The sequence below is a fragment of the Pangasianodon hypophthalmus genome, chromosome 22, assembly GCF_027358585.1.
Source record: "Pangasianodon hypophthalmus isolate fPanHyp1 chromosome 22, fPanHyp1.pri, whole genome shotgun sequence".
Classification (NCBI taxonomy): domain Eukaryota; kingdom Metazoa; phylum Chordata; class Actinopteri; order Siluriformes; family Pangasiidae; genus Pangasianodon; species Pangasianodon hypophthalmus.
This window is the reverse complement of record NC_069731.1, coordinates 20,745,421-20,766,819: the sequence shown is the minus strand read 5'-3', so window position 1 is coordinate 20,766,819 and position 21,399 is coordinate 20,745,421. Positions and strand designations below refer to the sequence as shown.

The 21,399-nt window shown below is 42.4% G+C and overlaps 2 protein-coding genes across 3 annotated transcripts in view; one reads left to right on the top strand and one right to left on the bottom strand.

Annotated features, from left to right (window-relative positions):
• The window catches only part of fndc3bb (fibronectin type III domain containing 3Bb), a 60,477-nt gene extending 43,408 nt beyond the window's left edge, over positions 1-17,069 (top strand). For both annotated transcript variants that reach the window (XM_034298257.2, XM_053227921.1), the window contains exons 19-26: positions 911-1,089; positions 1,707-1,820; positions 2,657-2,806; positions 4,904-5,190; positions 8,764-8,976; positions 10,136-10,302; positions 11,965-12,092; positions 14,766-17,069. In XM_034298257.2, the coding sequence (XP_034154148.2) occupies positions 911-1,089; positions 1,707-1,820; positions 2,657-2,806; positions 4,904-5,190; positions 8,764-8,976; positions 10,136-10,302; positions 11,965-12,092; positions 14,766-15,065 (1,538 nt within the window). In that variant the 3' untranslated portion in view covers positions 15,066-17,069. The remainder of the gene's footprint in view (positions 1-910; positions 1,090-1,706; positions 1,821-2,656; positions 2,807-4,903; positions 5,191-8,763; positions 8,977-10,135; positions 10,303-11,964; positions 12,093-14,765) is intronic.
• Positions 17,070-17,326: 257 nt separating this feature from the next.
• ghsrb (growth hormone secretagogue receptor b) lies at positions 17,327-21,001 on the bottom strand. Its single transcript, XM_034298258.2, has 2 exons — positions 20,010-21,001; positions 17,327-18,643 (listed from the first exon to the last, which is right to left on the bottom strand). The coding sequence occupies exons 1-2, from the start codon at positions 20,794-20,796 to the stop codon at positions 18,336-18,338; spliced, it is 1,095 nt and encodes a 364-aa protein (XP_034154149.1). The 5' UTR covers positions 20,797-21,001; the 3' UTR covers positions 17,327-18,335.
• Positions 21,002-21,399: the final 398 nt, after the last annotated feature.

Genomic DNA, 21,399 nt, shown 5'->3' with positions numbered 1-21,399 from the left:
TATTCTGAGTGTGTGTTTGAGCATCAGGCATTTTCAAATTAAACAAACCAAACCAGTAAATGTTTATTCACTAAAGTCACTCAGTAAATCACTTGTGTCTATAGTGTTTACTTTTCACCAGAAATGTGTGATTTTTGTGTTTTTAATTAAAGACATTTGTGCTTCAGTGTGTGTGAAGGTTTGGTAATGATGATCTGTAGGTTGATGCACATCACATGCACATGCATCTAATAATCATTTATTTTCCTATCAATAAGCCGCGTGCGTGTGGGTGTGTGTGCGCGTATGTGTGTGCGCGTATGTGTGTGCGCGTATGTGTGTGCGTGTATGTGTGTGCGTGTGTGTGCGTGTGCGCGTGTGCGCGTGAGTGCGTGTGTGTGTGTGCGTGAGTGCATGTGTGCGTATGTGTGCGCGCGTGTGCATGTGTGTGTGCGTGCGTGTGTGTGTGTGTGTGCGTGAGTGCATGTGTGCGTGTGTGTGCGCGCGTGTGTGTGCGTGAGTGTGCGTGAGTGTGCGTGAGTGTGCGTGTGTGCGTGAGTGTGCGTGAGTGTGCGTGAGTGCGTGCATGTGTGTGTGTGCGTGAGTGCGTGCGTGTGTGCGCGTGCGTGTGCGTGCGTGCGTGTGTGTGTGTGTGTGTGCGTGTGCGTGTGTGTGTGTGTGCATGAGTGCGTGTGTGTGAGAATCTTGTATCAGGGCTCTAAGCATCGTAAACTAAAAGCAAAGCCAGTTTTGATTGCTTTTTTTTCGTGTCAGTGAAACAGGAGCAGCTGATGCAGGGGTGATGATCCTCCTCTCGTCCGTCTCACACTGAGTCCCTGAGCTCTCTGTCATTACACCTTACATGTTGGGCTGCTGGTGTGTGTGATGTGTGTGTGTGTGTGTTAACCAGGTTGTATCTTGTGTGTTCCAGAAGCTCCTGTGTGTGTTGTGGAGGATGAAGCTCTGCTCTACAGTGTGGAGATGACCTCCCCGGAGGACGATGCGCAGGTCACTGAGGTGTTTAATGGCTCACAAACAGAGTGCATTGTGGGTAATCTGCTGCCCGGCGCCACCTACAGGTTCAGAGTGCGAGCTGCCAACGAGGCTGGGGTGAGTCACTGAGCAGGACAGAGTGGGGTTCTCCGAGTCATACAGTCAGATTCACTGTGTTCTACATTGGGGTTCTTCACGGTCTCAATGGGTTCTACATAGAACCTTTCAGGGTTCCCCCAGAGCGACAAACAGCCATCAGCGCCTGACACTTGCGTAGTCAGACATTAAAAAAACATTCCTGTGTGACAGGTTTCCATGGCAACCTGTTAAATATTCAGCGATTTGGTTCTGCGATTCTAGAACCCGTACTGTGTAAGAATCTCTTTAATTAAGTGTAAAGTATTATGTAATGGGATTTGTACTTTGCCTGTAAACACCGATAGAAGACGTCTGTGTCCCTGCGAGGGAACCCTTAACGGTTCTGTGTAGAACCCTACAACAGCATGTTACCGTGTCAGAAACATAACTGTCCACAGAACCCTTTCTCCTTGTGCTTTTACTCAATCACATTTCTATTAAACAATAAAAAAATCTCCTGTAATTCCTCACACGGTTCCTCCAGGCGTCAGGGAGACGTCACACTAATCCCGTCTGAATAGAGCTAATCAGAAGTGTGTTGGTTTTTTCCCCAATCCACACTGTGTACTGATTTTTCTCGTTCTCCGTGTTCTCAGTTTGGTCCATACACCAAGTTCCTGGAGGTGACGACTGCAGCGGGACCTCCGGGCCAGTGTGGGGCGCCGGTCATCTCTCTGACCTCACACTCCTGTGCAGTGGTCAGCTGGGTGGTGAGTAAATCTCCTTTTACTTACTCATATGGGGGTGTGTGTGTGTGTGTGTGTGTGTGTGTGTGATTTCATCCTGTACTTGTTATAGAGCAGTGATGCTTTTAAAGCTGCAATCAGGAGCTTTGTTCCGGTGCAGAAATGAAAAATTGTGCTGAAATAGAGAATAGATATGGCAGAGAAGCCGGTGTGTTATTATTATTATTACACTCCTGTCCACCTGCAGATAATAATCCTCTGTGTGTGTGTGTGTGTGTGTGACATGAGGAGTGTTTGTGGCTCTCAGTTTGCGTCATCTTCACAGAAAATCCATCTGAATCATCACACACCAGAGCTCTCTTTCATTTCATATCGGATTTCTGTGTGAATTAAAGTTGATTGTTGTTTGTCTTTGTTTTTTAAATTGTGCATCAATTCTGTGATTATCTTTAAATCTTTCCAAAGGTGTGATTATATATCTGCTAAAAGTAAATAATCTAAAAGCAGTTCAACTTTATGAAATTTAGAGTTTCTCTGATGTCATTTTCTCTTTATTCTTATTTCAGAAACGTTTAATTATTTTGTAGAAAAAGCCCCGCTCTTACAGTCGTACGGGAGTTATGATTATGGACTAGATCCTGATTAGATCTTCTCCTCCTCCCATAATGCACCTGGGTCACAGTAAATTATCTGTCAGGTGGAACATCACGCTCTCTGAAGGTGGCCTCGCTGTTCCTCTGCATGTTTCATTTTCTCCTAATTCCTCCAGACGTGTGCTGCGTGTGGATGTTAATTAGTGAGATTTGGGCTGTACCCGTCGTTTCTAGGAGACTGAGACAGGCTGTGATTTGTTTCATCAGACGGACGAGAGCTCGGGCGCGGACATCTCGGGCTACCGGCTGGACTGGGGACGCGATGAGGACTCGCTGGAACTGGTTTACAGCGGCACAGAAACTTCCTGCGAAATCTCTGAGCTGGAGGCTGCAGTGAGCTACTGCTGCAGGATACAGGTACTGACACACACACACAGGTACTGACCCGGTACAGGTACTGACACACACACACAGGTACTGACCCGGTACAGGTACTGACACACACACACACAGGTACTGACCCGGTACAGGTACTGACACACACACACAGGCACTGACCCGGTACAGGTACTGACACACACACACACAGGTACTGACCTGGTACAGGTACTGACACACACACACAGGTACTGACCTGGTACAGGTACTGACACACACACACACACACACACAGGTACTGACCTGGTACAGGTACTGACACACTCATACAGGTTCTGACCCGGTACAGGTACTGACACACACACACACAGGTACTGACCTGGTACAGGTACTGACACACACACACAGGTACTGACCTGGTACAGGTACTGACACACACACACAGGTACTGACCCGGTACAGGTACTGACACACACACACACAGGTACTGACCTGGTACAGGTACTGACACACACACACACACACAGGTACTGACCCGGTACAGGTACTGACACACACACACAGGTACTGACCCGGTACAGGTACTGACACACACACACACACACACACAGGTACTGACCTGGTACAGGTACTGACACACACACACAGGTACTGACCTGGTACAGGTACTGACACACACACACAGGTACTGACCCGGTACAGGTACTGACACACACACACACAGGTACTGACCTGGTACAGGTACTGACACACACACACACACACAGGTACTGACCCGGTACAGGTACTGACACACACACACAGGTACTGACCCGGTACAGGTACTGACACACACACACAGGTTCTGACCCGGTACAGGTACTGACACACACACACACAGGTACTGACCTGGTACAGGTACTGACACACTCATACAGGTTCTGACCCGGTACAGGTACTGACACACACACACACAGGTACTGACCTGGTACAGGTACTGACACACACACACAGGTACTGACCTGGTACAGGTACTGACACACACACACAGGTACTGACCTGGTACAGGTACTGACACACTCATACAGGTTCTGACCTGGTACAGGTACTGACACACTCATACAGGTTCTGACCTGGTACAGGTACTGACACACACACACAGGTACTGACCTGGTACAGGTACTGACACACACACACACAGGTACTGACCTGGTACAGGTACTGACACACACACACACAGGTACTGACCCGGTACAGGAACTGACACACACACACACAGGTACTGACCTGGTACAGGTACTGACACACTCATACAGGTTCTGACCTGGTACAGGTACTGACACACTCATACAGGTACTGACCTGGTACAGGTACTGACACACACAGGTACTGACCCGGTACAGGTACTGACACACACACACACAGGTACTGACCTGGTACAGGTACTGACACACTCATACAGGTTCTGACCCGGTACAGGTACTGACACACACACACACAGGTACTGACCTGGTACAGGTACTGACACACTCATACAGGTTCTGACCCGGTACAGGTACTGACACACACACACACAGGTACTGACCCGGTACAGGTACTGACACACTCACACACAGGTACTGACCTGGTACAGGTACTGACACACTCATACAGGTTCTGACCCGGTACAGGTACTGACACACTCACACACAGGTACTGACCTGGTACAGGTACTGACACACTCATACAGGTTCTGACCCGGTACAGGTACTGACACACTCATACAGGTTCTGACCCGGTACAGGTACTGACACACACACACAGGTACTGACCCGGTACAGGTACTGACACACACACACACAGGTACTGACCCAGTACAGGTACTGACACACTCATACAGGTACTAACCCAGTACAGATACTGTCCCATGTCCTGACTAGTATTCTCTTGCTAGGTGTGTACTAGCGCTAGCTTTCGCTGGTTGCACATGCACTAGTGTGAGCACAGGTGTGATGCTGAAAGCTCAGTGGGTGGGAACATCAGCCTTGTGATTTGTGAAGCTGTAGGTTACACAAGCTGTACCCAAATTTAGCCCCGCCCACTTTACATTTGCAGTTTCTCACATCTTAACAGAATTGTTCCCAATCCTGATTATTCTGATTTGTTTTTGTGTCTCAGGCCACTAACCAGGTGGGGGCGGGGCCTTACAGCGAGCTGGCGTGGTGTCGTACGCCGGCCGCCGCCCCCAGCGCCGTCAGCAGTCTGTATGTACAGGACGGGTTCATCTCACCCCCGGACATGGAGCCGTTCTGTCCCTCCACTTGCCTGGCTCTGGCGTGGGACGAGCCAAACTGCAACGGCCAGGAGATCAGCGGCTACACCCTCACTCTGGGGGAGGAGCTAATCACTGTGGGCGTGGCTACCTGCACCGTCATCAGGAACCTGCAGCCTGATACAGAGTACAGGTGAGCGGAGGAGTGATGGCATGCTGCGGCTGCAGAGAGGATTTTTTTAAAAATAGCAATATTTAATTTGTCTTGTAAAGTTTTTACCTAAATATTAAAATCTTCTGTTAACTCATTTTCATAATTTCTAGCACTTCACAAGCTGTTTATGTTGCCATGGAGACAGCGCTGTCATTATCCTGTGACCTGACACGCCCACATGTTTCCATAAAAGTGGGACTTCAAGCAGAAAAGAGGAGTTTTTTTAGCGTTTAGTTAGAATTAAATTATAGTTAAGAATATTGATCATTTAAATCTACCTCTGCTGAAATAAATAACTTTTCAGTGTCACTGGTTTTTGTTCATATTCAAAGTTTGTTGCTGGGAATTTCAGTAAGGAGTAAAACAGGGGACGTGATGTTATAGGAAAATAATTCAGTAATAATTTGAGAATTCAACAGCGCTGTGGTTTACAGCCTCTGTACTCCATCATCAATCAAGATGTGACTGAAGCGTAGACTTTCAGCTTTAATTCAGGGAGTTTAACAAAAAATATTGCATTAACCGTTTAGGAATTACAGTCATTTTTTTTTTACAGAGTTTCTCCATTTTCACAGGCTCAAAAGTAATTGGACACTTGACTGATAAGCAGTTTCATGGCCAGCTGTGGCCTGTTTCCTTGTTATTTCTTGATAAGGAGATGAAAGGTCTGGAGTTCATAGGCACTCTCAATATGCGGTCCAAAGAGGTGTCGATGCAATCAAGGCCATCATTAGGCTGAAAAAACAAAATAGACCCATCAGAGAGAGAGCAGAAACTTTAGTTTAATTTGGTACATTCTTAAAAAGAAGAAATGCAGTGGTGAGCTCAGCAACGCCAAAAGGCCTGGAAGACCACGGAAGACAACTATAGTGAATGATCGCAGAATTCTTTCCTTGTTGAAGAAAAACCCCTTCACAACATCTAGCCAAGTCAAGAATAATGTGGAGGAGGTGGGCATATCACTGTCGAAGTCTACAATCAAGAGACGCCTTCATGAATGTGCATACAGAGGGTTTACCTCAAGATGTGAACCAGTCTACCTCAAGAACAGAAAGGCCAGATTAGACTAGCTAAAAAAAAAAAAAAAAAAAAAGCTTGTCCAGTTCTGATGCGTATTCTTTGGACAGACCAATATTAACTAGTGCCAGAATGATGGGAGGAGAAGAGTATGGAGAAGGAAAGTATACCACATCATGTGTCAAACATGTGGAGGCAGTGTTATGGCATGGGCATGTACGGCTGCCAGTGGAACTGGGTCACTGGTGTTTATTGATGATGTGACTGCTGATAGAAGTAGCAGGATGAATTCTGACGTGTATAGAGCTAAACTTTCTGCTCAGATTCAGTCAAATGCTGGGTGCTAGGACAGTGCTTCACAGTACAGATGGATAATGAGCCAGAACATACAGCAAAAGGAACCCAAGGGCTTCTTAAGGCAAAGAACTGGAATGGTCTTAAATGGCCGAGTCAGTCACCTGACCTCAACCCACCTGAGCTGCTTTTCACTTAATGAAGAAACCACTGAAGGCAGAAAGACCCACAAACAAGCAGCAACTTCAGACAGTCATTTACTGCAAAAGATTTGCATCCAAGTATTAAAAATAATATTTATGACTAATATTAATGACTGTTAGTTTGTCCATTTAATCTTGAGCCTGTGAAAATGGAGGGACTGAAATTCCTAAACGGTTAATGCAATATTTTTGTTAAACCCCTTAAATTAAAGCTGAAAGTCTACACTTCAGTCACATCCTGGTTGCTTCATTTCAGATCCACTGTGGTGGTGTACAGAGGCAAAGTTACGAACATTGTGTCACTGTCCAGATACTTATGGACCTGACTATATTCCTTCAATCTATTACAGGAACATGTTGATTAGATTTTTTGAACATTTGAACATTTTTACTGGATGATGGTGAATGTGTAGGCGGTGACCTTATTATCAGAGATGATTCATTAACACCACTCTGATGATAGACAGACATTGTAAAATCCATCAGGTGCAGTAATTATCAGTGATGTGAGACAGCGAGCTGACGAGTTTTCCCCGTTTCATTCAGGAGCAGTGAGAAAGTGACAGTTTCATTTCTCCTGAACAATTAAATGCGAAAAGAAAAAAATTTAAACAATTAAATGTGTAAAGAAAAGGAGGAAATTACTTGCTCTAGGTTTTTGGAAAGTCCCGCACTTTCTTCGTGATGATATATGATGTACGCTTTCATGTCTCTCATCCCTGCTGTGTTTGCGATGTCCTTCTAAAGAAATCTCCTTTCCTGCGTCCTCATTCCTCTGATTTCTACATGTTGATGTTCATGAGTGATTGAATTTAGATCCAGGTTAAGGACGCTTCTTTGTAATTGTTCCCATTGCATCCGGCTGCTCGTACATTAAGTGCTCGGAGCTGCCTTTGAGGATGTGAAATTAGACTGTTTTGAAAGGATAAAGACAAATCTGACAAATCTGAAGGAAGGTTGAGTGCTCATGAAATACAAGCTCTAAAGCAGCCGCAGTTCTTTCTGAAGCCGCAGATCTGGGAGATTTTCTATTTTCCGCATTTACACTGTCCTGATCTGACAGACATTTCAGATTCAGCAGTTGGTGCATGGTTTATTGTTATTTAGTTATTTTTTTGTGTAATATTCTCTAAAGAAAATTAGCAGCATGGAGTCTGTTGTCTGGAACAGAAGCTACAGACCCAAAAAGAAAGATCAGTGTATTGGTCCCTATAGAACTCTAATAGAGTGTAATGGATGTTCAAACAGCTGGTTTGTTGGACGTTCTGGTCAGATGTAGGACGCTATACTGCTGTCGTGTATACAGATCATTACAGCAAGCTTCTCTTTGCATCTAGCATTTAATCAGCTGTGACTGTTAAAGAAAATAAAGCAACCTGTTTTATTAAAGCCAACAAAATATAAATTACAAATAAATAGAAAACCTGTGAAATGTTGGAATATATTGTTAACATTAACTATTACATTGTTAATGTATTATAATACATAAACATAAATGTATTATATAGTGTAATATACAGTGTAAAATATATAACATAATATATAGATTATTTCATTTCATATCTGCGGGACTGCAGATGAGATATTGTTTATATGTAATGGTTTATATGGGCAATTAGATATGTCACTACACACACACACACACACACACTGACACACACTGTGAGTTTTTCTTCGTCCTGCTCTTTGTGTGATCTAGCATGAGGAAATATTTTTGATAAAGCCCTGCCGCAGCTCGCTCAGGACCAGGTCATCTGCTGAAAGCTGTAAATGTAAAAGTTTCTCGGTGCTTCATTTTCCAGCTGGAGCCCCGACTCGCCTCATGAAGCAGTCTGATTGTTTTTTGTCTGAGGCTGTAATAATAGTCTGATATTTCTTGTGGAAAGCTTTTTGGATGTGGTGCTCTAAAGAAAAGGTGGATTTGTGTAGCAGGTTTGTTATTGTTTCTATAGTAACAGCTCACTCACAGGGACTTGTACAGCAGACGTGAGCAAATTACTGAAGATTTTTGTTTGTGTGTGTGTGTGTGTGTGTGTAGTGTGCAGGTGAGGGCAGAGAATGCGGTCGGTGCAGGTCCGTTTGGGCCGAGTCTCCTGGTCAGAACCAGGCCGCTGCCCCCGAATCCCCCGAGACTGGAGTGTGGCAGCGCTGGACCTCAGAGTCTGAAACTGCGCTGGGGCGACAGCAGCAAGAGTCCAAACACAGACACAGACACCACATACATCCTGCAGATGGAGGACAGGAACCAGCGGTACACACACACACACTCATACACACACACACACACTACAGCACAGGGTTTGAAGCAGATATTCGAAGCAGATAAGTCATTAATAATGAGCTTGTTTGTGAGTTATTTTCGTACGCTCCGTGTCTCGGCTGTAGCTCTGTGACGTCAGCGCTGTGTGATGTTCTGTCGCTCTCAGCTCGCAGCTTCTGAGGATGTGCTGAGCTTGTAATCATGAAGATTTGGAACTCGTTTAGTTAAATGTGAACGTTCTTTTAGAGTGTTTCGATTTATTTTTCTCCCTCATCACTTGGTGCTCTTTCACACCTGCATTATTATCTGCTGTGTTTATGCTGAAGGCTGGTGTGTGTTTCTGTCCTCACTCAGTTCATTCAGGCATCCAGGAAATGCTGCGAGTTATACGTATTTTATAAATATTTCTCGTGTACACAAACACACACACACACACACACACACATATAGTGTCAGGATGTTAGTGATAATATTAAATCGTCTATTGCAGCACTCTTTGATACAAAATCTGAAAAAGATTCCCGACCAGGGAACCACCCCGGCCGCTGGGATGCACACGACTGTGTCGGTCCCAAGCCCGGATTAAATTGCGTCAGAAAGTGCACGCGGCGTAAAAACTGAGCCAAATCTAATATGCGGACCAGTGATCCGCTGTGGCGACCCCTAACAGGAGCAGCCGAAAGAACAACAACATAAATTTTCCACATACTTGAAACTGTAACTGGAACAGTTACCATGACGACTGCATCATCATTATTCCGTGATGACATCACTGATCCTACACGGAGGGAATGAGGGACTGGCATTATTCGTTTAACTTTGATTGACAGCTCATATCCGCTTTAATTCACTGATGTAAAGTCTTGTTGAAGAAGATTTCACTTTAAATAATGACATAACAGGATGAAAAAAATTAATTATTGTAATTTATTTTAATTTCATCGTATTTAAATATTTAAAATGATTTTAATTTCAATCCAGAACTGATAAAATGACAATTCGATGAGACGAAAGTAATCTCTCTTTCTCTCTCTCTCTCTCTCTCTTTCTTTCTCTTTCACTTTCTCTCTTTCTGTCTCTCGCTCTCTATCTCTCATCAGAGTGAGTGTTTAATGCTGTGTAGAGTAATCAGAGGTTTTGTTTGCGTCAGGTTTGTGCCGATCTATCGAGGGCCGAGTCACACGTTTAAGGTTCAGCGTCTGAGTGAATGGAGCCGCTACAGTTTCAGGATCCAGGCCGTGAGCGAGGCAGGAGAAGGTCCTTTCTCTGAGATCTACTCCTTCACCACGACCAAATCTGTGCCTCCTACACTGAAAGGTACGCAGGAGAATTGTTCTCTCCGCTGTGACTGCTGTGAGCATCATCACTGCATTCTCAGCAAATAATACGTTCGGTATAATTTATAACACTTTTATAACAAAATTATAACCGTCATATAAACATTATTAAAAGTCTTTAAGAATTAAGAGTCAAATTGATCAATTTTTACCAATATTGCAGTTGATTTCCTTAAAATTAACTGACAAAGTTAAAAATGGTCATAATTAAGACATTCCTAAATTTAATCTTAATTTCTGGTACAAACACTGTGAGTGTGTGTGTGTCTATGTGTGTGTCTATGTGTGTGTCTGTGTGTGTGTCTGTGTGTGTTTCTGTGTGTGTGTCTGTGTGTTTCTGTGTCTGTGTGCGTGTCTGTGTGCGTGTGTGTGTCTGTGCGTGTGTGTGTGTCTGTGTGTGTGTCTGTATGTGTGTGTGTGTGTGTGTGTGTCTGTCTGTGTGTGTGTGTGTCTGTCTGTGTGCGTGTCTGTATGTGTGTGTGTGTCTGTGTGTGTGTGTGTCTGTATGTGTGTGTGTGTGTCTGTGTGTGTGTCTGTGTGTGTGTCTGTGTGTGTGTCTGTGTGTGCGTCTGTGCGTGTGTATGTGCGTGTGTCTCTGTGTGTGTCTGTATGTGTGTGTGTGTCTGTGTGTGTCTGTATGTGTGTGTGTGTCTGTGTGTGTGTGTGTCTGTGTGTGCGTCTGTGCGTGTGTATGTGTGTGTGTGTCTGTGTGTGTCTGTATGTGTGTGTGTGTCTGTATGTGTGTGTGTGTCTGTATGTGTGTGTGTGTCTGTGTGTGTGTGTCTGTGTGTGTGTGTGTGGATGTAGTAAAAGTTCAGCATATTAAACCAAGTTAAAGTTTTTTTACTACTGTTATTACTGAAGCAGGCTGCAGCTAATTATCTGTATAAATACTTGCATGAAGTGGAAAAACAGTTTGAGATGGAAATATTTTCTAAATAAATAATGTCAGGTGAAATAAGGTTTTATGAGCTACTGATGGCTAATGTTTTTTTTTCAAATACATGATAAATTTATGCATGAATTATGAGAAATGTGGCCATTAACTGGAAGGAAAGAGGCAGCCCTTGCCCAGTGCTCGAACACTCTGTCCCTGCTCACTGTGTAAGTGTTTTTCTGAAAATGGAGGAAATTTAGCGTTAACCTAATTAGCATTTGGAGGTACGATGGATATAAAAAGTCTACACACCCCTGTTAAAATGGCAGGTTTTTAAAGTAAAAGAATGACACTAAGATAACTCATATGAGAACTTTTCACACCTTCACTGTGGAATTGCATCGTAATAAACAAATAAAGTGAAAAACAATCAGAAACTTTATTTTTACAGAAACTTTAATTTGTCCTTTCTATTTCATCCATATTTGTAAACATGGCCACTGGGTCTGACCTCCTCGTTCCGTTTTCATAAAGAAAGGAATGAATGAATGAGTGATGTGTAAGCATGCTGGCGGACATGTGGACAGATGTAGACTGCACATGTGGTGAAATTAGGATTAGTAAGATTTTACTGTCAGTTCCTGCTGCGTTATCGGCTTTGTTTAGGGACGTAGTTAGTTGCTGTATGTTCCTGACTGTCTGCTCTGGTTATATCTCTCAGATGGACATCCTGTGTGTGTGTGTGTGTGTGTTTCCTCTCTGCAGCTCCTCGAGTGTCTCAGCTGGAGGGGAATGCGTGTGAGGTGAGCTGGGAAAACGTCCCGCCCATGAGAGGAGACCGAATCACGTACGTGCTCCAGGTGCTGGGTGGGAGAGAGTCCGAGTACAGACAGGTACTGAATTATTCTAACAGCACTTCTACACTGCTTTCATTTCAGCCTGCCGACTCGAAACGTATTTCTAACATCAGAGCAGAGCAGCACGTTAAAAATACATCAGCTCTATCACTATAAACAGCGTAGTACTCACTCTGACTAATAACATCGACCTTACTGATATGTACCTGCACCAACATCCGCACATGTTTCGAAAGGATTTTATTTTACACACATTATATTTAATTGTAATTCAGCTTTAGTCCACAGATATATTATATTATCTGATATCTCACCTCCTGCGTGTCTTTCGTCCTGTCTGGACGCTGAAACACATCTGCAGCTCTGATTGGAATTATAACGGTGGATCATGGGCTCTTAACATATAAAATAAAATAAAAGTGCACTTTTTGTGATGTTCATCAGGATCAATCTTTCTGAAAAGTGGGAAATATTATAATAATAATATTCTTAAATACATTTACATTTTAACAGTATTCTAAGAATGAAATTAGTTTTGGCACTCCATATATGTGTGTACACACTTACACACCCAAACTGCTAAATGCCCTTTGATTTTATTTGAATTAAAATAATTAATAATTATTGAATGTGAAATATTTCCCTGGAATCTTTGCTTTTCTTCACGTTACGGAGTGATGTGAGTATTTCCCTGAACTCTGTACATCCCGTTTTTTTTGTTAAGAAGAGTGCAGAGACGTGTGAGGTGTGTGATCAGGCTGAAAACGTTTCTCGGAAGTCTTTATTAGTAAACGTAGATGGTTGTTCAGTTTGTTGTTGCATGTTAGTGGCCTAATCACATCTCGATTAGAGAATCCATTAACACACATTAAGAGGAGACACACGTTCACTCTGCACTGAAACGAGGAGTTTAGTAAAACCCGAGCGGTCGCTTTATTCCCTCGACTCCGAGGCTGTGAGGTAAACTGCAGAGTGAGTCACTGTAGAGGTAACAGAGAGAGTACGAAGCGTGCTGGTGTGTGTAGTGTGTGTGTAGTGTATGTGTAGTGTGTGTGTAGTGTGTGTGTAGTGTATGTGTAGTGTGTGTAGTATGTGTGTATTATGTGTGTAGTGTGTGTGGAGAGAAAAGAACAAATTTGTGGTGTTTTCCAGTCATCACACCCTCTCAGCTCCCGTGAGGCCGATGTGGAGCGTCATCCTGCAGCATCACTGAGCAGCGCAATTAACCACCATTTACTGTTCCATTACACACACACACACACACACACTACACACGCACACTACACACACTACATGCACACTACACACGCGCTACACTAACAACCCCCTGATAACACAACATCGATTGTTTACACACCAATTCCTGTCACACACAACGTGCTGTTTTGCTGGTGCATGTGGAGGATGTTGTTGGCTTCAAAGCAAAGAGTTCATGGTTATATAAGTGGCACCTTAAATGGAAGCAAAAGTTTGCACACCCTTCCAATATATTCAGCATGTTTGAGTTCAGGGATCTTCCTTTTATAATTCCTTTATAATACTCAGCTCCACATCGCCTCTTTTTCAGTCATTTTTCTGTAATGCGTTGTTGTTGTTGTTGTTGTTGTCTTGTTGCAGGATGCAGCCACGTTTCATTTTTACCTGCATACATTTCTACTGTTTGTCGATTATTTTGTGGAAAAGAGCTGCATGGCCTCCTGGGGTTTTAGAAAATGAAACTGCAATGTCCAGTGTAGCATAAAGAAAAATCCATTAAATTCACCACCATGACTTTCCCTCTCACGTCACTGAACGCTTTCTTACAGTTTATGAGGATTAGAGATGAAATGAGAGGACATTTTAGGAGAGATTCATTCAGAAATCAGTTAAAGTGACAGATATTTTCCCCAAAGCGAATGAAAGACCTACGCTCGTAGAGTGGAGAAAAGCTTCAGTGTAGAGCTCGAACGCGTTCTTCAGTTTGTACCTGTAGGAAAACACTTTAATGTTCTAGAGCACAGGGTTTCAGAGACACTACAGTGGAAAGCACCTCATCGTGTATCTGATTTAGGTATCTGGTATCTGATCCAGGACCACACAGAGAAGTGGCTCAGCTCTGATTTGAAAAGATCAGATTTCTGTGTAAACACAGTCCTGAAAATAATCAGATCTGTGTTACATCAAGGCAGAAAATCAGATTTGTGTCACTTGGTCATGTAAACGTAACCTGCATTCTCAGATCTGTTCTTATTGGACTTTCATCCAACTTTCCAACACTGGAACGATGCAGTAAAAAGTAGTTCCGGTTACTTTACACTTTCCTGAAGGTTTTGTGGAATCCATACGCCATCAGAGACGCACGACTCCCAGATTCTTCCCTCGGAGAAAGTAGTTCCATCTCTGAAAGACTTTAACACATTTACAGCTTCATTTATCCACAAAGCCCTTTAACTGAAGACTTCATCACAGTGTTAGATTTAAAATAAACGCTTCACGCAACCCTGTGCTCTAGAACATTAAAGTGTTTTAAAGCATTAGGTACAAACTGAAGAACGAGTTTAAGAGCTGACCTCGGACTTTTATTCTGAGTGAGTTCGGAGTAAACAGGTTCTCTGTTCTTTTCTCAGAGTTACAGCGGAGAGAGATTAAAGTGAAAAACACTGGATTTAGTAAAACTAAAGCAGAACCTTCCGGTGGACTAACGTTCTCTTCCTCGTGTTCTGTCCTCAGGTGTATAAGGGCGAGGACACGGTCTTCCAGCTGTTCGGCCTGCAGTGGAACACGGACTACCGTCTGCGTGTGTTTGTGTGCAGACGCTGTGCAGACACCTCGCAGGAGCTGTGTGGATCCTTCAGCCCGTCCACTCACTTCTGTCCTCGCCGCACTGTCTCGCCTCTCAGCGTGGACACGGCATCCGTCGCCTCGTCCTCCGGGAAAAAGCTCACAGACGAACAGTTCGCCAGCATCATCGTAGTGGGCGTGGCCTCACTCTCCATCTTCATCGCTTACCTGCTCCAGCTTCTCATATGAGACGTGAAAACAGCGAGACTGAAAACCAGCTTTTCAGAAAAACCTTCTGTCTTTTTTATATTCCCTTCCTGCTCGTTTTTTTGTCTGTCGCTTTTTATATGTTTAAACTTTGTTTCTTTGTTGCACAGATTTTTAAACTACAAACTTTACATAAAGTGGTAAATGAAAGTATTTTTTATATGTCTTCCAATTTTTAAAAAAAAAAACTTTCTACATAAGTGCTAGCCCCCTGAACAGTTTCATATTAAGCGTTAAAATGATTTCATATTTTTATACTTTTTACGAAGTGTTTATGTGATACAGCTTTAACACATCAGCCATGATGACATGTCCTTTATTGTTTTTTTTAGTCCTGTGCTAAATCAGTTAGCTTCAATGTCAACACTAAAGCAGTAGTTTGAATGATTACACTAGTATTAAACGCAGTCGCCTTTTTAAACTGAAGCTTTTTTACTGTAAAGAGAGAGAGTAGAAGTGTGTAAAGTCCAGGTACAAACGAGAGTCGCGTCTCACAGTAAAGTTCGAGGCCGTTGTATTTATTGTGCCCGTTAATGAATGCTCTTTAATGACTAATCACAGTTACTGAGACTCGGTCAGACGTTTATTTACAGCTCTGTCAGCGATTTTTCTCAGAATCTCTGCACAGTACAGAAGTGTAAAAGGGAAAGCGGACTTCTTTTATTATTATTATTATCATTATTATTATTATTATTAGGTCCTTATCAACAAAAGCAGCCTCCTGTTGGCCAAAGACTTTATTTTTTATTCTCACTGGCGTCTTAACAGCAAACTGAAGCGTGGAATGTACGAAGCTCAGGGACTGAAGAGCCCCGATTTCTGTTCACCGATCTCTGTTCAGTAAAACCGCCAGTGTGAGAGATTTCCTCCTGTGCACAAAGACATTTTTTTAAATTACATTTCACCCTTTTTGCTATTTCAGAATTTCCTCGTAGAGTTTAACGTCTTTAGCTGAGACTACGTTAATGCAGTACAAGAAAAATGTTTACTAGCTCAATCAGACCTTAACCAAAGTTAGCAAGTGAGCTAGCTTGTTAGGTTTATTTATACTATATATTGCATACAGTACTTTATAATGCAAATCACAGTGCAATCTTTCGTTTATTTATTTCTTTAAAAAAAAAATCAAATGAACTGTCATATTCAATATTTTCCTCATGTAGCATGTCTTTTTTTTTGGTTATGATGAATTTTTTTTTTTTTTTTTTCAAATATAGAGCAATAATCTTTAATATTAACCTGTTTTTTTTTTTCTCAGATATATGTGTATTGTTCAGTCATACGCTGTTTTTACTCGAGTTTGTGTCTGTTTTAATTCAGCAAATGCTGATTTCTGTACTACAGTCTACCAGTTTATTTCTTCTCCGATCAGCAAGTTAAAGCCAATGTTTGTCCTAATATAGAGTATATATATATTTGTATTTTCATTTTCTCTCTCTCTTTTTTTTTTAAATATCGATTCAGTCTCCACCTGTCATGCATTAAGGACTTTCCAACATTCCATTCCATTTGTATTTTTTCGAAGAGGTGCGACGTGACGGTGTGAGATGACATCATAATGAGATGTAAAACTTGAAGTGGAAACACTTGAACACATTTTCATTTCAAAACAGTTTTTGCCCAAAAACATCCAAACCCACAATATTTTTTCAAAAGAAATGAACAAGTTTCAGGTCAATAATTTAAAGTTGTTATGATATGATGAGAAAAGCCCATCAGAGACATGGTCAATGAGAATCATTCCACTCTGTCAAAATATAATCATGTCACATTTATTGTTGTAAATTATAATCATAGGCATTATAAAAAACCCTACCATATCAGTTTAATGTATAGAGTTGAAGTAATACCCTTTGTATTTAAGATGATTATGTATCTGTAGCATATATGTAATATATTTATACACAATAAATTTTAAACATTTCTGAATATGAATTAATACGATGGCTGTTTTGTCATCTTTTTACCACATCTGGCACCAAAATGTAAAACTCCAAATTTCTAAAATGCAAACACATTCACTGATGTCTTACTTTTACAGAAATATTATTTTGCTACTGATTTTTTTAATGTCATAAAAGCTTCAGTTCACACACAAGTCGAATATCTTACAAACAACAAACAGCATTAAGCTAACAAACAGAACACGTTTACCACAAATTTACAACAAATGTGCAAAAGTCCAAGGCATCATTTTAAAGAAAATGTAAAGATGATGTTTTGTGAATATTAATAAAAATGGAATAGAAAGAGCAGTAAACATTAGAAACTAAAATATTTGGTGATTTTTTTTTTCCTTTTAAAACTACACCAGTTGTCTCACATTCTGTGCCGCAGTTTTATAAGGAATCAGCTGGAAGGTTCCTGCATGTTGGAGAACCTTCACAGTTCACTTTCCTCTGTCTGAAAAAGGAAAAAGGATTCTGCGGATAATTTAAGCATTCTTTACTTTCCAAATAGGTTATGGTTCGAACCTTTCCAGAAAAGTAAACTCTCTAGGGTTCTAGGGTTCTACGCAGAACCTGTCCAGATGTACAAAATGAAGAGCATCTAATGTTTTAAAGCCTCTAATGAAGTATAAATATAAAATCTACGGTGCCAAGACTTTTGCACAGTGCTGTAGATGTACCATGAGCTGAATGTTTTCTATTTCACATATTTTTAAGCAGAACAGACGTGTGATTGTTCGGGATGTGTGAAGTTTAATCAGGCAGCACGATTGTATTTCCCCGCTGTAGGGTACAATGTACAGTGCTTCATCTACAGTGCTCACTTTGTCCTCCAGTAACTCACAAGGTTTAAGGCATTTTTGTGTAGATGCATATGAACTCTACATAGGTGACTATAGTTTAGCGAAAATTGCCGTATAAAAACAAAAGTTCTGATGTAATACACTGGCTTTATCACAGTCAGTTGATGGCTTTAGTGATGTCTGGTATCTGATAAACCTGCAGTGCAGAGATCTGCTCGTTAAAAAGTGTCTGAAACAACGAGGCTCCTGCTAATGCACAGAAAAGTTGAACAATTAGCAGGTCAGGGTTTTAATGATAAAGTACAGATAAAATCTTTCACTCTACTGGAGTAATCATACAGTTTTTAAAATCGATTGTATGTTCTGAGCCTCATCCGTAACCACTCTGAGTAATTTTACACCACTTTAAAAAGCTTGAAGGCTCAGAAAGGTTTGTGTATAAATCCTCTCGCCTCCACGGGACCCTCTCATCCCTCACAGCAGAACCCACTCCTCCTCTGTCATGTGGTTCCGCTGGACTCGTTCCACACTGGGCAGGTCTCCGAATTCAACGTGGCCGACTTTGAGCGCTCTTGAGTGTATCTCACTCCAAACAGCCTGCAGGCCATGATCCTGTACTTCTTGGACATGATGTTGTAGAGAATGGGGTTGATGGCGGCACTGAAGTAAAACAGAACGAATGAGACGAGGTTGCAGTACTCGCTGATTTGAGTAATTAGTGGAGAATTGGCTTCAGATGATTTGGAGAACAGATAGCGGCCCAAGTGGAACGGCAGCCAGCAGAGAACAAATGCAAAGACCACCACCGCTGTGAGGAGGACATGGAGAGGAAACGTTAGAGGACGCTGTTCATAACAAGGAAAATTCATATTAACCATGCAGAACCACAAGAGCCTCAGATATTTCAAAATGTAACAGTGTGAACATAACAGTGTAACTGTAACAGTGTAAATACAGTAAAGCAGTGTAAATGTAAATTTGTGACAATGTCCATTGTTAAAAACGCTATACAAATAAAATTGAATTGAATTGAAATGGAACAGTGCAAATGTAACAATGTAAATATAACAGTGTAAATATAACAGTGTAAATGTAACAGTGTAAATGTAACAGTCTAAGTCCAAGAGTTTAAGTGTAACAGTGTAAATGTAAAAGCACAATTGTAACAGTGTAACTGTAATAGTGTAAGTGTAACAATGTAGGTGTAGCAGTGTAACAGTGTAACAGTGTAAATGTAACAGTGTAAGTGTAACAGTGTAAGAGTGTAACAGTGTAAATGTAACAGTGTAAGAGTGTAAGAGTGTAAGAGTGTAACAGTGTAAATGTAATAGTGTAAGAGTGTAAGAGTGTAACAGTGTAAATGTAAGAGTGTAAATGTGTAAGAGTGTAACAGTGTAAATGTAACAGTGTAAATGTAATAGTGTAAGAGTGTAACAGTGTAAGAGTGTAACAGTGTAACAGTGTAACAGTGTAAATGTAACAGTGTAAATGTAACAGTGTAACAGTGTAAATGTAAGAGTGTAAGAGTGTAACAGTGTAAGAGTGTAAGAGTGTAACAGTGTAACAGTGTAAGAGTGTAACAGTGTAAGAGTGTAAGAGTGTAACAGTGTAAAGAGTGTAAATGTAATAGTGTAAGAGTGTAACTGTAAATGTAACAGTGTAAATGTAACAGTGTAAATGTAACAGTGTAACAGTGTAAATGTAAGAGTGTAAGAGTGTAACAGTGTAACAGTGTCACAGTGTAAGAGTGTAACAGTGTCACAGTGTAAGAGTGTAACAGTGTAAGAGTGTAAGAGTGTAACAGTGTAAGAGTGTAACAGTGTAAGAGTGTAAGAGTGTAACAGTGTAAGAGTGTAACAGTGTAACAGTGTAAGAGTGTCACAGTGTAACAGTGTAACAGTGTAAGAGTGTAACAGTGTAAGAGTGTAAGAGTGTAACAGTGTAACAGTGTAACAGTGTAAGAGTGTAAGAGTGTAACAGTGTCACAGTGTAAGAGTGTAAGAGTGTAACAGTGTAACAGTGTCACAGTGTAAGAGTGTAAGAGTGTAACAGTGTAACAGTGTAAGAGTGTAACAGTGTAACAGTGTAACAGTGTAACAGTGTCACAGTGTAAGAGTGTAACAGTGTAAGAGTGTAAGAGTGTAACAGTGTAAGAGTGTAAATGGAGCTCTCACCTAACATCTTTACCGTCTGTGTGTTGTTCTTTTCCCGACTTGACACGGGTCCCACTGGGTTCTTCTTCCTCCTCCACAGAGTGCGGCTGATGAGGCTGTAGAGCACAGTGAGGCACAGCACGGGCAGGAAGAAGAACACGCTGGAGATCCACACCATGACGGTCAGCAACCCGGACCGGATTGCGTACTCGGTCGCTTTGCACTCGTTGGTCTCATGCGGGTCGGTGCCATTCTCGTGCTCGACACCCACCAGCGCAAAGATGGGTCCTGCACTACACAGAGCCACGAGCCACAGCAGCAGGATCAGCGCCTTCACGCGCCCACGGGTCACCAGCACTTTGGCCCGGAGCGGGAAGCAGATGGCCACGTAGCGCTCCACGCTCAGCGCCGTGATGCTCAGCACTGCAGAGTAGGTGCAGCTCTCACTGACGAACTGGAAGAGCTTACACAGATGTTCGCCGAAGTTCCAGGGCCGGTATCGCCACACCCGGTACAGGTCCAGCGGCATGCACAGGAAGATCAGCAGGTCCGACAGCGCCATGCTGCACAGGTACAGGTTAGTGGTGGTCCGCATGTCCTTGTACTTCAACACCACCAGGATGGTCAGCAGGTTCCCGCTAATCCCAATCAGGAAGAGGAGGGAGCAGGTCACAGTTATCCCGGTTAACACTGGCACAGGATAAAGATGGACCGGATAGTCATCGTCCAGCTCCGGATCTGCGGCTGTCGCGTTGCCTGGAGCGTCTCCGTCGCACAAACAGGTGGACGCGTTCGTCCAGTTAGTCATAATGATGCGCTTTCAGCGAGGAGTGTTCGGCTTCATGAACCCATCTCCAAGACACGCTCAACACAAACAGACTCTAACATCGCAGATCAATCAAATCAATCAAATCAATCAAATCAAATAAATCAAATAAAAGCTGCGCGAGGATTTAACTCAGAGCGCAAAGACGCAGAGACATCTCTCTCTCTCTCTCTCTGTCTCTCTTTCTCTCTCTCTCTCTCTCTCTCTCTCTCTCTCTCCCTCTCTCTCTCTCTCTCTCTGTCTCTCTTTCTCTCTCTCTCTCTCTCTCTCTATCTCTCTCTCTCTCTCTCTCTCTCTCTGTCTCTCTTTCTCTCTCTCTCTCTCTCTCTCTCTCTCTGTCTCTCTTTCTCTATCTCTCTCTCTCTCTCTCTCTCTCTGTCTCTCTTTCTCTCTCTCTCTCTCTCTCTATCTCTCTCTCTCTCTCTCTCTGTCTCTCTTTCTCTCTCTCTCTCTCTCTCTCTATCTCTCTCTCTCTCTCTCTCTGTCTCTCTTTCTCTCTCTCTCTCTCTCTGTCTCTCTTTCTCTATCTCTCTCTCTCTCTCCTGAGGTACAGTTTATAATTTACACCTCACAGAAAAAGCGAAG

Bases quoted from the DNA above. Each gene is read 5' to 3' on its own strand.
- ghsrb (XM_034298258.2), bottom strand. From the start codon at position 20,796: ATGACTAACTGGACGAACGCGTCCACCTGTTTGTGCGACGGAGACGCT. The intron at 18,644-20,009 runs GTGAGAGCTCCA...TCCTCCTCACAG, and splicing joins ACAGACGGTAAAGATGTTAG to CGGTGGTGGTCTTTGCATTT.